The 14,917-nt window shown below is 38.1% G+C and overlaps 1 protein-coding gene across 1 annotated transcript in view; it reads right to left on the bottom strand.

The window, feature by feature from the left end:
• The window catches only part of LOC124717129 (symplekin), a 126,148-nt gene that overhangs the window by 68,574 nt on the left and 42,657 nt on the right, over positions 1-14,917 (bottom strand). The window contains exon 9 of the mRNA XM_047243866.1: positions 2,339-2,500. Within this exon, the coding sequence (XP_047099822.1) occupies positions 2,339-2,500 (162 nt within the window). The remainder of the gene's footprint in view (positions 1-2,338; positions 2,501-14,917) is intronic.

Here is a 14,917-nt window from a genome sequence, read left to right as displayed (position 1 = left end):
ACAAACAAACAGAAGTTCCAGAGTTCTCTTTAACATTCTCTAATATTATTTATGAAAGTTCTGGATGTTTTAGAATATTCTCGAATGTTCTCTGTGTTCTATAAAGAAATAATGAGTGAGTGACAGTAAACTATATTTCAAATTAAGTTATTGTTGAAAAATTGTGTGGATTTAAGAGCACTTAAAAGTATTTTTGGGCATTCAAGAGTACTTGTGAGTGACTAATATCAGTTTTATGATTTTTTTAATAGTTAATTTTGCAATGTTCTCAAATGTTTTCTAGTGATCTGGAAAGTTTTCAGAAAAATAGAGGAACATATGACCAAGTGAAGTGGGTCTTTATCAGCTGCTTTAAATAATAAAGGAAATGGGTTCCAATTTTCACATTAAGTACAATGTACAGGCATTGTCATTTAGTAAACAATTCACATGAACACTCTCAAAGCCATTTTCTATTGAAATATAAGATACTACTTTCTTAATACAGTTCTGCAAAGTGCACATTCTTACACACTTCAATTGCACATTATATATGGCCTATACAGCGTGAACCAGAACTTCAATGACAAACTTTCAGTAGTTTGGACCAAAACAAGAAAGAAATATCTAGGGAAGATGGGCTCTAAAATGCACACCTTAAGAGCTATGAGCACTTTTACTTTTTGCAAAAGACAGCAGCTTGCACAAACATTTCCACATCAACAACACACAGTGGTGTATTGCTGACATTACTATAGTAATATGATGTATTATCAAATTTACATAAATAAACATTACCACTGCTTCACAATAGCACCAGAATAAAACATTTATTTGTACAGAAATGTTCAGAATGCTACTGGAAACCAATGTAACCCTTTTTTTTTTTTTTTTTTTTTTTTTTTTTTTTTTTTTTTTTTTTTTTTTGCAAGTGGAAAAAAAAAAATGAATCTAACACATTGCATGGACAATAGAGTGAATGGAGAACCCAACAAGTTAATAGCTAAATATCATGACAATTCTGCATAAAGCACTGTTTACAAACCAAAGCAGAAGCTAATGTTGAACATCATTTGTAAAAAATTTATTCAAAATACATTTCACACACTTATTCATATACATTATTTTCATTAATGCACTGCAAGTTAATGCTAGAAAATGTGTCTCCCCGAAACAGGAAAGTCTTAACACTTGCAACTGCAAACTGCCGAAGCAAAAGATATTATTTAATTGTTTTCACCATCCAATGAAACTATTTTTAGACATAAGAGATACGGTAGTGGTCTTTGTTGACTTTAACAAAGCCTAAATTTGGTCGATTGGGGAGTATCGTTTGACATTTTGACAGAATTCATAGTGGACCCAAAACAAAGGAAATTATCATGCAAACTAACACAAACACACTAAAAATCAAAATTCATGGCAGGGCTCTCCAAAGAGTTTTAATTTAAAACTGGGGTCTGACAGGGCTTCTCCTCAATTGTGTGTCAGAGAATGTCACCCAAGAATGGGGAAAGTAAATAGCTGGGAAAGAGTTACCAAAGTTCGCAATGAAGATTGAAAGAACAGCATTAGAGTAAAATGCCTTGCATTGGACGATGATCTGGTAATACTGTCACGAAACACAGAGACAGCTGTGAACAAACATTCTTAAGGAACAAGCAGAAAAAGCTGGCATCCAGATTTCTGTCAAACATAAATGACATATGAACAGTGTTTTATCTCCTAACCATAGAGTATGGTGAAACAGAAAAAAGTGGACAGTTTTAGATACCTCAATGAAATAAGACACATGGAAACTATTTAAAAATAAGCTGACAACAGCAGGAGAGAGAAGACGGGTGCCAGTTTACATATAGGACAAGCATCCTATACAAGAAAAAGACAATCTTGAGAAAAGCTGAATTCAGGTACTGTAACACAATGATCAAAGCAGAATGTATATATGCAAATGAATATGTCAGAACAATGGGAAATGATGGAATGAGAGAAGCCAAGAAGTTTGAGCACAAGTTCCTGTGGAAAATAATAAGTCCTAAGGAAATGGACTTACAGTGCGAGCTGCAGAAGAGGAAAGGGATAATAGCCAGCAGATGAAATTGTTAAGAATTAATGCTCTATCGACAAATGTTCAGGATGTATGCAGCCTGACAAACAAAGCATATTTTTTAAGTATTGGACAGCAGCTCTGTAGTCTCTGTTGGGAGGGGAGAGGGGAGTAAGCTTCCAGAAATTCCTTACAGTTACTTGTCCTGATGCTTACTGAGTGGAGTGACGAAGTGAATCCACACAAAACAAATGAATTTAATATCCACAGTTAAGGAGGAAGATAACAGTAACTGTCATTTAGCTACTGTACCTTAGGCTGTTTACTATGGCCCCCATTGGGATCCATTCCTGCGTCACACAGCAGCTGGGCGAGCATGCGACACAGCATTTTGATTTGCACAGGTGAGCCTGCATTCGGGATAGGTTTGTACTCGGCACAGAATGATGGCGGAACAGCATCAGGCAGCTTCATCTGGAACATAAAAGCGACACATTTAATGCATGAAAATTACATAATAATTCTATTAAAGGAAAATCAATTTTGGAAAACTGTAAATTACTAATGCTCGATTGTATAAATGAGAATTTTGATCTTAGTTCAGAAAATTAACCCAGTTCACAAATCTGCTGTCATCAATTGAGTGTGATCTAAGGTCTATTTAAATTAACAGGAGATGCACTAAGATACACCACAAAATCTACTACCGTCACATCTATTGTGCTTCAAGTGCAGATATTAGTGTTATGACAAACACACACACACACACACACACACACACACACACACACACACACACACACACACACACACACACACACACACAGCGTTTATTACTGAAGGTTTTGTGTTGTACAGGAGGAAGAAAACAAGCAGAAGAAAATTCTCAAATTTCTCTGCTGGACTCAATGTCAGGTAAACCACTGTCTCTGCACCTCTACCCAAAAGTTTACCCTTCCTCCATCCTGTCACTCCCTCCAAATTCACATCCCCATAATGCCTTCAGTGAGTGGTGCTTCCTACCAGCTGCTATAATCATGCCGGCCCATATAACTACCACTCCACCGAGTTGCTAACCACCAACCCCCACTCCCTCTCCCATCTCACTTCACACTGCCCCCACAGCAACCAGTTCACCTGCTGAAAAAATAGCATTGGCACTATTATTCCAGCCAGCCAGCACCACGTAGGGGCATAAGCACACCATGCGAGCATTCTTATACAGGGTGGTCCATTGATAGTGACCGGGCCAAATATCTCTCGAAATAAGCATCAAACGAAAAAACTACAAAGAACGAAACTCGTCTAGCTTGAAGTGGAAATCAGATGATGCTATAGTTGGCCCGCTAGATGGTGCTGCCATAGGTCACACAGATATCGACTGCATTTTTTTTTTAAACAGGAAGATCCTTTTTTATTACATATTTGTGTAGTATGTAAAGAAATATGTATGTTTTAGTTGGAACACCTTTTTTGCTCTGTGATAGATGGCGCTGTAATAGTCACAAACATATAAGTATGCGGTATCACGTAACATTCCGCCACTGCAAACTGTATTTGCTTCGTGATACATTACCCATGTTACAATGCACCATTTACCAATTGCGAAAAAGGTCGATACCGTGTTGATGTATGGCTATTGTGATCAAAATGCCCAACGGGCGTGTGCTATGTATGCTGCCCGGTATCCTGGACGACATCATCCAAGTGTCTGGACCATTCGCCGGAAATTTACGTTATTTAAGGAAACAGGAAGTGTTCAGCCATGTGTGAAACGTCAACCATGACCTGCAACAAATGATGATGCCCAAGTTGGTGTTTTAGCTGCTGTCACAGCTAATCCGCACATCAGTAGCAGACAAATTGCATGAGAATTGGTAATCTAAAAAACGTCGGTGTTGAGAATGCTACATCAACATCGATTGCACCTGTACCATATTTATAAGCACCAGGAATTGCATGGCGACGACTTTGAACGTTGTGTACAGTTCTGCCACTGGGCACAAGAGAAATTATGGGACGATGACAGATTTTTTGCACACGTTCTATTATGCAACGAAGTGTCATTCACCAACAGCGGTAACGTAAACCGGCGTAATATGCACTATTGGGCAACCGAAAATCCACGATGGCTGCGACAAGTGGAGCATCAGCGACCTTGGTGGGTTAATGTATGGTGCGGCATTATGAGAGGAAGTATAATTGGCCCCCATTATATCGATGGCAATTGAAATGGTGCAATGTATGCTACTTTCCTATGTAATGTTCTACCAGTATTACTACAAGATGTTTCACTGCATGACAGAATGGCGATGTTCTTCCAACATGATGGATCTCCGGCACATAGCTCGCATGTAGTCGAAGCGGTATTGAATAGCTTATTTCATGACAAGTGGATTGGTTGTCGAAACACCATACCACGACCCGCACATTCACCAAATCTGATGTCCCTGGATTTCTTTCTGTGGGGAAAGTTGAAGGATATTTGTATCTTGATCCACCGACAATGCGTGACAACATGCGTCAACACACTGTCAATGCATGTGCGAACATTACGGAAGGCGAACCACTCGCTGTTGAGAGGAATGTCGTTACATGTATTGCCAAACGTGTTGTCGTCATCCTCCTTATAACCAATATGTTAGAGAATGTGTTGTTTGGCAGTTGATAATTTCATAGGTACCTGGGACTAACCATTCGGTAGTGAGGCAGAGCTGGTGGTGATGTGTTGTCACATCAGGCTATCAGAATTTTGCTGGGACGAAGTAAGGATACACGACATCACTGCCAATAGATTTATGCTGCTTTATGCACAGAGGAAACTAGCAGATAGTGGCAGAGGTTTACATCTGCATTGTCTGCTTAGGCAGAGATCTCTTCAACTCAAAGATTGGTTTGGCCACCAGTGATTTAATGGACACATCCTCTGAGATGTGGTACACTCTTGCCTTCCTCAGACCTTCAGATTTCTCTGGGATCTAACCGTAAGTCCAGCACACTACCACTGAACGCCTGAGAGAATTTCATATACTTATTGGTCAATAATTGTGTATGCTAATTGACTTAATATTTTTTTCCATCACTGTGTGTGTGTGGTTGTCATAGCGCTTTAAGCAAGTAGTTCAAAATTTAATACAAACTGTGGAGTTCCTGCTACTGAGGCCTAGAGAGCATTTTTGTGAGACATTTGATCATCATTGGTTGCTGTGTAACACTGTACCCTCTACCATTCACCGAAAATACTTAATTTCACTTTCTTACTCTGCCACTAAGTGTCTATGCACTGCCTCAACGTTTTCACTTCAATTGCAAGTCACCTCCAAGAATTCTTACAGCAATATCCATTATTTGCATTGCCAATATTATCCTTATCCTAACTTTAAGAAAAATAATTCTGAATTTCAGCTGTGGGGGAGTGGTAAACAAAATGTGTATATTTTTTTTAGTGCCACTGCAGCAGACTATCTACAAAATTTTACTATTCAAAATCAAGCATAATTAAGGAGAAAATCTGAGATTAACATTTATACAATGTAGATTCCCATGTTCAGCTCAATCAATGTCTGTTTCTCTGCTGACTGAACTACGCTGCTTCATACAAACAGCCCTAAGGGTACTGAAGGTAAGCTACTGTGGCGGTAGCTACACAAATTATCATACAACCACATACATTCACGAAATCCATTAGTTTGAAAATTGTATTGAAATAGTACTTAATGTTATCAGAAAGCAATAGAAATACTGACCAATGTATTTCTAAGATATTTAGTTTTAGAGAGGTTCTACATATCTTCTGATACTTCAGAACACTTTTGCTATTGTTAAAATGTATATATGAATTTTATTTTTTTATTTATACAGATTTTCAGGAGGGCCATTTGTGGCATGCACATATTGTGGCTTGCAAGCTCCAATGAGAACTGTGAAGGAAATTGACTGCCTTTTTCAATGGAACTGTTCTGTATTTTTTTATTTAAGGAAACCATAGAAAAAACAAATTTCGATAGCAAGATATGGATTTTAACTGCCATCCTGTAACTGTTATGCAAGGATGCAATATGTAACAAATGAAAATATTAACTTTATAATTACATAGAAAACAACGTGAAAGAACCTTGTCATGGACGTGCACGTGTAATTCTGTTAGAGAAAAAAAAAACAAGCTGGAAAGCTAGTGTGAATACTGATATCTGTTGTGTTTATACGCCATAGATCAGTCTACTATATGGGAACTTAATTCAGCATTTCAAGAATTTTCAGAGTCAATTTAATGAACGTAGCAAAAACAGTTGATGACAAAAAAATTGGAACAATGTACAAAGAAATAATATGCGTGAATATCAATTCTGTAATTGTTATATTCAGTTGTGTGACAAAATAAGACATATGAGATCTGTGAGAAAAGTAAAGAGACTTATTTTTTATCGTCTCTGTCAATCTTACTTCTGGGACTGTGTTACTAAAGAGACCATCGAAATCCGACTACAGGACAATCTAATTAATAAAGACAGCGGCCTTCAACTTAGTCAGGCTTGGAACCCTGCATCAGCCTGGAGAGAAAGATGCAGTCCCACAGATCGAGGACCACCCACGACGGCGGCAGCAGGGAGACTGCAGACCCCAGTTCAGAACCAGGCACCGCTTCCCCCACCACCTCCTGTAGCTGCTGCACCAGCCGCACCAAAGACACCGGGAGAGGAACTGTGGAGGGGGTAACGGCTATCATATATAAGGCGCTGAGAGGAACAGCACAGCATTCGTCAGGAACCATCTGAAGATGGCAGCGCGTACATCTGCCGAAATATTGTGGAAAAATTACGACGCTACCCGGTCGGATACCCGAGAACTGTTCAAATTGGAAATACGCCAGGAAAACTTCAGATCGCATGTCATCATATTCTTTTGAATGTTCTCCAGAGTTCCAAAATGATGTCCTTTTAAGGCATTTCTCAATTTCATGAAAAGAGAAAATTCACAAGTGTTCATATCAGGTAAAAAAACAGGGGGGTGGGGGAAGCTGTGGAATACCAGGAATGCTTTTCGAGGTAAAAAATTCCGTGATGGAGGTGGCTGTGAGACATTGGGTATTTTTATGATGCATCATCCACTTTTCTGCAATATCTGGTCTCAATATCCACCCTTTTCCCTTGTAATACATTTGGCTGAGAGTTTGTTCCTATTGTTAAACAGAGGTCTGATTTCACAACAGCACTACGCATTCAATATTTTCATTGGTTTTTGACAGTGAAGGTTTCCTGAGTGAGGTTCATCTTCAATGTGTTGTCGGGCTTACAAAAACATTATCTGTGCTGGCAAAAAACTAGTGCTCTTGATAAGGAATATTCCCCATAGGCCTGTCTCTACTTTTCAAAAGTAGCACTCAACTATTCCCCAAGCGAATGCAAAACTTGATGCCATAACATTGCTCTAAATTCCACTGTTCCATTTTCATAACACAACAAAAATAATTTCACTGAGGTGAAACTCTGAACATCAGGAAGGGACAAATAGATTGGTCTACCCAAGTAGAACGCAGCATTGCCAGATCACTCGCAGTTTTGTTAGTCTCATTACTTTTCTCACACACCTTGGAAACCAACAGTAAACAAAGAGAGAAGACGAATAAATACAGTATCTGTTTCTCTTGAAAAAATTCATCTATGGATTAAATAAGTTCTATCAAGTAAATATGTATTTTATTCTTAGACAGAGGATTGTTACTGTTCAGACTTAATGCCACATGGCAGAGAATTATGGGTGTTAATTCTACTGTACTGTATACTTTTTTTATACCAGAAATAAACTGTTTAAGACATGAAAACATCAGCATTCCTTTTTGTGTTATGATGGTGATTGATGAGACAAAACTGTTTTACAAAGAGAAGAATCTTGCATCATCATTCAAGCACATCAACAAATAAGCATGTAACACAATGATACAATATTAGTACACAGAGTTACCAGAATTTTACACAGATGGCTCCAAGAAGTGAAACTGTCCAAATGGCTGAATGCAGCCAAGGTTTTTTTTTTTTTTTTTTTTTTTTATCTCAACTGTATGATGTTCCCAGGTGTGACTATTACCTAGATAGATAGCTAAGAAAACAGAGCAACATACATATTGCTCTTTTTGGCGTCTCTGAACCAGGAAATCTGACAATTTGTTAAAATATCGCCGTGTATGTGAGGATTTGCACACCATCACTGTATAATTACAGTAAAACCCTGAATTATTGAACCTTCTTTTAAGGAAATCCCGCTTTTTATGAGTATTTCCAACAGTCTTGGCAAAATTCCCATAAGGATAACATTATTTCTCCCAGCTTTTAACAAACCCCCTCTTTAAGAAAAAGTCTGCTTTTAAGGAATAGACGCGAAACATTTTGCAAATTGAAATCCAGTTTTTACGTAATTTCTAACATGTCAAATGGTTACCAATTTCTTTCAATTTCATTTCACATGGGTTGTATCTACTGTTGTGTGACACAGTAAATAGTAAACGATTCAACCAGTTGACAGGCATGTAGATCGTAGTCAATAACTCTACTTCTCTTACAGTGATACCCGTAGATTCGTTGAAAGAATCGGAAATCAATTTCCATGTGACGTGATGTCACAGTCATTATAATTATGAAGCATAAAAAGTGTAGTTGTTAGTTTATTGGATTGTCGAAGTTATGAACTTTACTTTTGTGGAGTTACGGTCTGCAAACAGAGAAAGAAGACGATCATCTGCAACGTCAATGACAATCTTAACAAAAATATTTCACACATGGCGATGAAATACGATTACATGCCGTCTACATGTGTAGCATGTTCAAAAATAAGGAAGTGTTCCTAAATGTCAAAACTAACTATTCATATTGATCCAGAAAGCAGGAATATTCATACGTCTAAATTTAATGATTGGAAAATATTCTTCTGATGTAGTTTCAAGGATTGAGAACAGGAAGTATTCCTATATGTGGAAACATACTACAAGAGAGAGTTCGTGAAATTGTTTTCGATATCGATACTGAAAATTTCAGTGGATCAACGGCTGGTTAAAAGTTTTTTAAAAAAAACACCATACTCTGTCGTTCCGAAGTGTAAGTGGAGAAAGTGAGGCTCTGGTCATAAAAAGCATGAACTATTGGAAGATCATTACATTGCTAAGCGTTCTGATACATTTCCAATGCTGATGAAGCTAGTGACTTTTCTAGTTTACATACTACAAAATCATATCCCATTTAATGAGAAAATGCCACAAAGTTAAAAAATAAAATTAAAGAAAGGCTGCCTATTCTATTAATCTCCAGGTGTTTCCAAAACATAAAAACATTATGTTTTAGTTCAGAGTACAACAGCAAACCCTGGAAACAATAGAAATCCTTATGAATTTCTCAAGCATTCAGATACCAAGATGGGTGCAGCAAGAAGGAATTGGACTTATGCTCTGTACTTTACAGGGTGACAATTTCTGAGAACTGTGAAGGTTGTGTTCCTTCCTCTGAACTGCACAAGTCATCTGCAGCCTCTGGACCCCAGCATGATACAATTATAAGGACAAATACAGTGTAGCATATGCACAGAAATCAATTTTATTCTTTGAGAGGAAGGAAGTGATGAGACTCCGCCATGTACAGGGTACGAATGTGTCTGCTGCTGCCTAAAATTCTGTAACACAACATACAATGTTAAACTGTTTCACAAAGGCTGGTTGCAGTATATAAGTTGCAGCTGAAGACAACATTGTTCCAGAAGAAGGATGGAGGAGCAAAACTGACATTTGTGAAAATGTGAGATTCCAGCACATTTTTGTGATGACAATGCTCTAAATTTCATGCCAGAGATTTATGCAAGTTATATGCTTATGAAGGTACAAAGATAGGAGCTGGCAGCGACAGTGAAAAAGAAGAAGAAAAAATGACAGCATTGCATCAAGTTTCACTGCTCTTATGAAATCAGTTGATACGGTCATGAATTTATTTTTCTCATAATGCAGATGAATAATTCTTACTTATATTAACAAGCTGAAGCGATGACTCTCTGCAGTATGCTAGAAGAACAAAACAAACATTACTTCTTTATTTAGAGAGGGAGGGAGGGGGGGGGGGGGGGAGGAAAAAAAAAAAGAAAAAGAATGTGTTCAGTGAAGAGTTTATTAATTTTCATCTACTGTGCTTAAATGTGTAGTGCATTATATTGGTAATTTTGTAATTATATAGCAATTTAATCACCTAAACATGCTTGAATTGGAATTTTGGGTCACTCCATGTACCCTGGCAAAACCCTGACCTAAGGAAAAAATATTTGGGTCCCCAGATTTGTTAAAAAGAGGTTTTACTGTATGTATAAACACCGAGTAAAAACATTCCTGAAAAGATTTTAGGATCAAACAGAACACTGCTCTTTGAGCTTAATGACATCTCACAACAATCTAATACTTCCTTGTGCTACTAAAGGGGGGTAAGTATAACAGCCACAACTCTTAATTTTGTACTGGATGGAATTACAATCATCTACGTCACCAATATAATTTTCACGAAATCTAATATTTTATGGTGTTCATATCATCAGATCTGTGGTGCAAACAATACAAGAGAGAGAAAAAAAAAATCCAACAATGTCGTGAATCTAATAACACGCACTTGTTCAAAATAATACAGAGTCTTAGGTCACATATTACTACATCCTGGCAGATCCTCGAGCCCAAACTGAGAAGCTGTACAACATGGCACAATGTACACAATTTTGGTGGCCGGTGGCATTTATTACCGTATGCTTACAATGATATGCTGAACTGTTATTGACAAAGCTTACTGAAACTTATTTAACTGACATCATATAGATTTTCTTTTATAAAAAGAATATGAACTTTGTTTTTAATATAAAGATTCCATGACTTACCAAACGGGAAAGCGCTGGTAGATAGGCACAATAAAAACACACAAACACACACACAAAATTTCAAGCTTTCGCAACCCACGGTTGCTTCGTCAGGAAAGAGGGAAGGAGAGGGAAAGATGAAAGGATGTGGGTTTCCCTCTCCTTCCCTCTTTCCCGACGAAGCAACCGTGGTTGCGAAAGGTTGAAATTTTGTGTGTTTTTATTGTATCTACCTACCAGCACTTTCCCGTTTGGTAAGTCATGGAATCTTTGTTTTTAATATATTTTCCCATGTGGAATGTTTCTTTCTATTTTATTTATATCAAGAATATGAACTTTCATTAACAATAAAATTACAAACAGTTCCATGTACACAGATTGTGATAGACACCAGTATTGTAAGAGTCAACTAAAAAAAGTATAGGAAGAGGGGAAGGCATTTTTATTACAATGAAAGTAACTATAAAAATTATGGCTAATAATATATTCATTTCATAGCATCATAGTCATCAGTCATTCCATTAAGACAAAATATCAATCACCAGTTGTTTTATATCAGTTGCTAATACAACACTCCATCCGTACTATGAATAGCATGCAATGATCACAAATAATAACAACTTTGTTTACAGCAATACTACATGACAAACTTTAACAACCTATTAAATGCAATAGTTCATGCCATTCTAATTACAATACAATTAGAGGAACTGTAAACTATGACACCATAACAATAAAACCTTAGTAATAAAAACTGTAAAAATGTACAAGGAAGGGAGCAAGACACTGCTTAATTAAACTTAACAAATAAGAAAACTATGAAAACATGGTGTGAAATTTCTTTGTTAATGACACCAGTGGGATGCTATCTCTGATCTCAATGAAACAACCAAACCGACCAATGTGAAAGACAACTGCACGTAGCACCACACTAATGAAATGTGCAATGTTCAAAGCGTATTCTGGGAGACAACACCTGCATACATACTCCACCTACCATACTGCTACTAGTAACTTTCTTGTTCCACTCACAAATGGAGAGGGGGAGGGGGGGGGGGGGAATCACTTTTCCATACACCTCCATACATGCCCTAATTTCTCTTGTTTTTGCGACCCTTACTCTAAATGTACACGGGGGGGGGGGGGGGGGGCGCAGTTTATTCTATTGGTCAACAGTTGCAAATGCCATTTCTCTGAATTTTCTGACTAGTATTTCATGAAAAGAATGTCTTCTTCCCTCCAGAGATTCCTCCGAGTTTATGAAGCCCCTCCAGAACACTCGTGTTTATCAAGCCCATCGGTAACAAATCTAGCAGCATGCCTCTGAAATGGATTGGCACCTTCATTTAATCTGACCTGGAAGGAATCCCAAACAGTCTAGCAGTACTCAAAAATAGGTCACACTAGTGTTACATATGCAATGTCCTTTATAGGTGAGCTAAACTTTTCTAAAATTCTCTCAATAAGGTGAAGCTGGCCGTTCGCCTTCCCTACTGCCATCCCTATGTGCTCATTCCACTTATTGCTTTCCAACATTACACACAGATATCTAATTGACAGTCATTGTGTCAACCAGTGCACCACCACTACTGTATTCATACATTACATGATTTTTCTACTCATCTACATTAACTTACATTTTTCTACCTTTAGAGCAAGCTGCCATCCATCACGCCAAACAGAAATGCTGTCAAAGTCATATTACATCCCTCTATAGTCACTCAACGACAACGCTTTCCTGTATACTATATATAGCGTCACCAGCAATTTACTACTCAGCCCATCCCTCAAATCATTTATGTATAAAGATAACAAGAACAGTCCTACCCTATTTCCCAAGGGATCTTTTGTCTCCAGGGAACACTGGGTTCTATTGCTCATGAAGGCTTTGACCCACTCAAATATCTGGGAATCTATTCCATATGCTAAGATGTTCATTAACATTCTGCAGTGGGGCATCACGTCAAATGCTTTCCAGATATCTAGGAATATTTAACCGACCTGTTGCCCTCCACCCATGTTTCACAAGATATTTTACAACAAAAGGGCACACCATGTCTCGCACAAGTGATGTTTTCTAAATCAGTGTTTATTTGTGGACAAAAGCTTTTCTATCTGAAGGAAATCTCTCATACTCACACTTAAAATATGCTCAACAATTCTACAGCAAACCAATGTTAAGTATATTGGTCTGTAATTTTACAGGTCCGAACTTTTACTCTTCTAATATTTGGGAGTCGTCTGAATTTTTTTCCAGTCGCTTGGGACTTTGCACTGGGCGAGAGATTTCATGTAAATGCAAGCCAAGTAAGTTGCCAAAGCTATACAGAACTCTCTGTAGATCATTGGAATTCCATACGAACCTGGCGACTTATTTGTTTTCAACTTTTTTAGTTGCTTCTGTGTCAGAGATACACACTATGACCTCCATGTAGGAGAATGAGAAACAGTCAAACAACAGTATGTCATACAATCCTCCATAGTGAATGATTTCTTAACCGTGAAATATAGAACGTCATCTTCTATTTTGCTGCCTTTTATTGCCATAACAGGCCAGTTGATGAGCGACTGGACAGATGCCTCCGATCTACTTAGTGATTTTATGCAGGACCAGAATTTTCTTAGTTTCTTGGCAAGATCTTTCTCTACGATGTGTTGGTGGAAGCAGTCATATGCTTTGCACATCAAACTCTTCACATAAGCACGAGTTTCTACTGACTTTGGCCTGTTGACATTACAGAGTTTTTTTTTAACCAGGAGCGCAAGAGTCGCTGATTTCCTCAGCATTTTATGAATTTTGTTATCAAACCATGGTGGGTCTTTTCTGTCCTTAATCCACTTACTCAGCACATACTTCTCCATAGTGCAATTTACAGTCAGCTTAAACTCTGTCTATAATTCCTCCAGGTCCGTAACATTGGAACTAAATTATGTTCCTTCACTGTCCAAGTAAAGTGGCTGAAATTGGATGGCCCATAAAAATGTTCCACAATTACCTTAAACTTCCCTATGTTAGTTACTCGCATCCAGATAATTTCTTAGACTGAATTTCAACCTCCATGAACAATTTTTGTAAGCTGTGAAGAACATTCCCCTTCTAAAGATACCTAGTCTTTCTTTTAGATATATTTTCCATGACTAGTTAAATATTTCAGTACTAGTTTTGGTTTCACCCAGCTCTCCATTCAGAGAATAATTTGAGCACAACACCTTTCCAGGAGTGTAGTAAATTCGGGAACTTTGTTACAAATGCTTTGGCCATCACTGTTAAAATTCTGACAGTCAAAGTGTCTTGTTTTGTATTTGATCTGATTTTGCTCGTTGCATACTGGATGGTGAGCATTCACCAAGAGGACATCTAACACCTACTTTAAAAAACCTCCAAGTTCACAACAAGTATTCTGCTATCCAAGTAGCTGCTTCCTTTTGTGTAGTGCATCTGACTTACCAAGGGGCATCATACAACTCTCCGTCTCATAATGTACGTACAGAAATCTGCAGCCAAAACTAACAAAACAGATCCACCAGACTCCAAAACGAAGGAGCCTGATCGATTTCAAGTACATTACTGCAAACTGTGAGCTCTGTTTGCATCCCAAGAGCAAAGACAGCAGCCTTCACCACTTACACCAGCCACCCACACAAACTATTGACGGTCTCAGAATGCAAGTGATGGGTGTCACTGGTGCCACCACAAGCTACAATCTGCAGATGACTGAACCCTCAATAACACAGACAGAGCCGCCTCCACATCTCAGATGATGCCCTCCTGGAAGACATACTGATCACACATTAGACTTCTTTCCAGGCTTCAACACTACTTCCCTAATGGACTCCATAACACGAGTGACATTGGAGCTCCTGATAAATGGAAAAACCCACCCCTCACATGTTTGCTCTGACCCTTCTGAAGGGGACAGTCACTTGTCTACTCACAAGTTAAGTGGGCAAGGCCAGATGGACAGCTTCCACTTTGACACTGAATGATACAAATGGATTACAACCTGCCACTCACTCTGTGGA

Source organism: Schistocerca piceifrons, chromosome 9, assembly GCF_021461385.2.
Source record: "Schistocerca piceifrons isolate TAMUIC-IGC-003096 chromosome 9, iqSchPice1.1, whole genome shotgun sequence".
Lineage (NCBI taxonomy): Eukaryota > Metazoa > Arthropoda > Insecta > Orthoptera > Acrididae > Schistocerca > Schistocerca piceifrons.
Note: the sequence above shows the minus strand (reverse complement) of the source record. Positions and strands in the feature narration are given on the sequence as shown.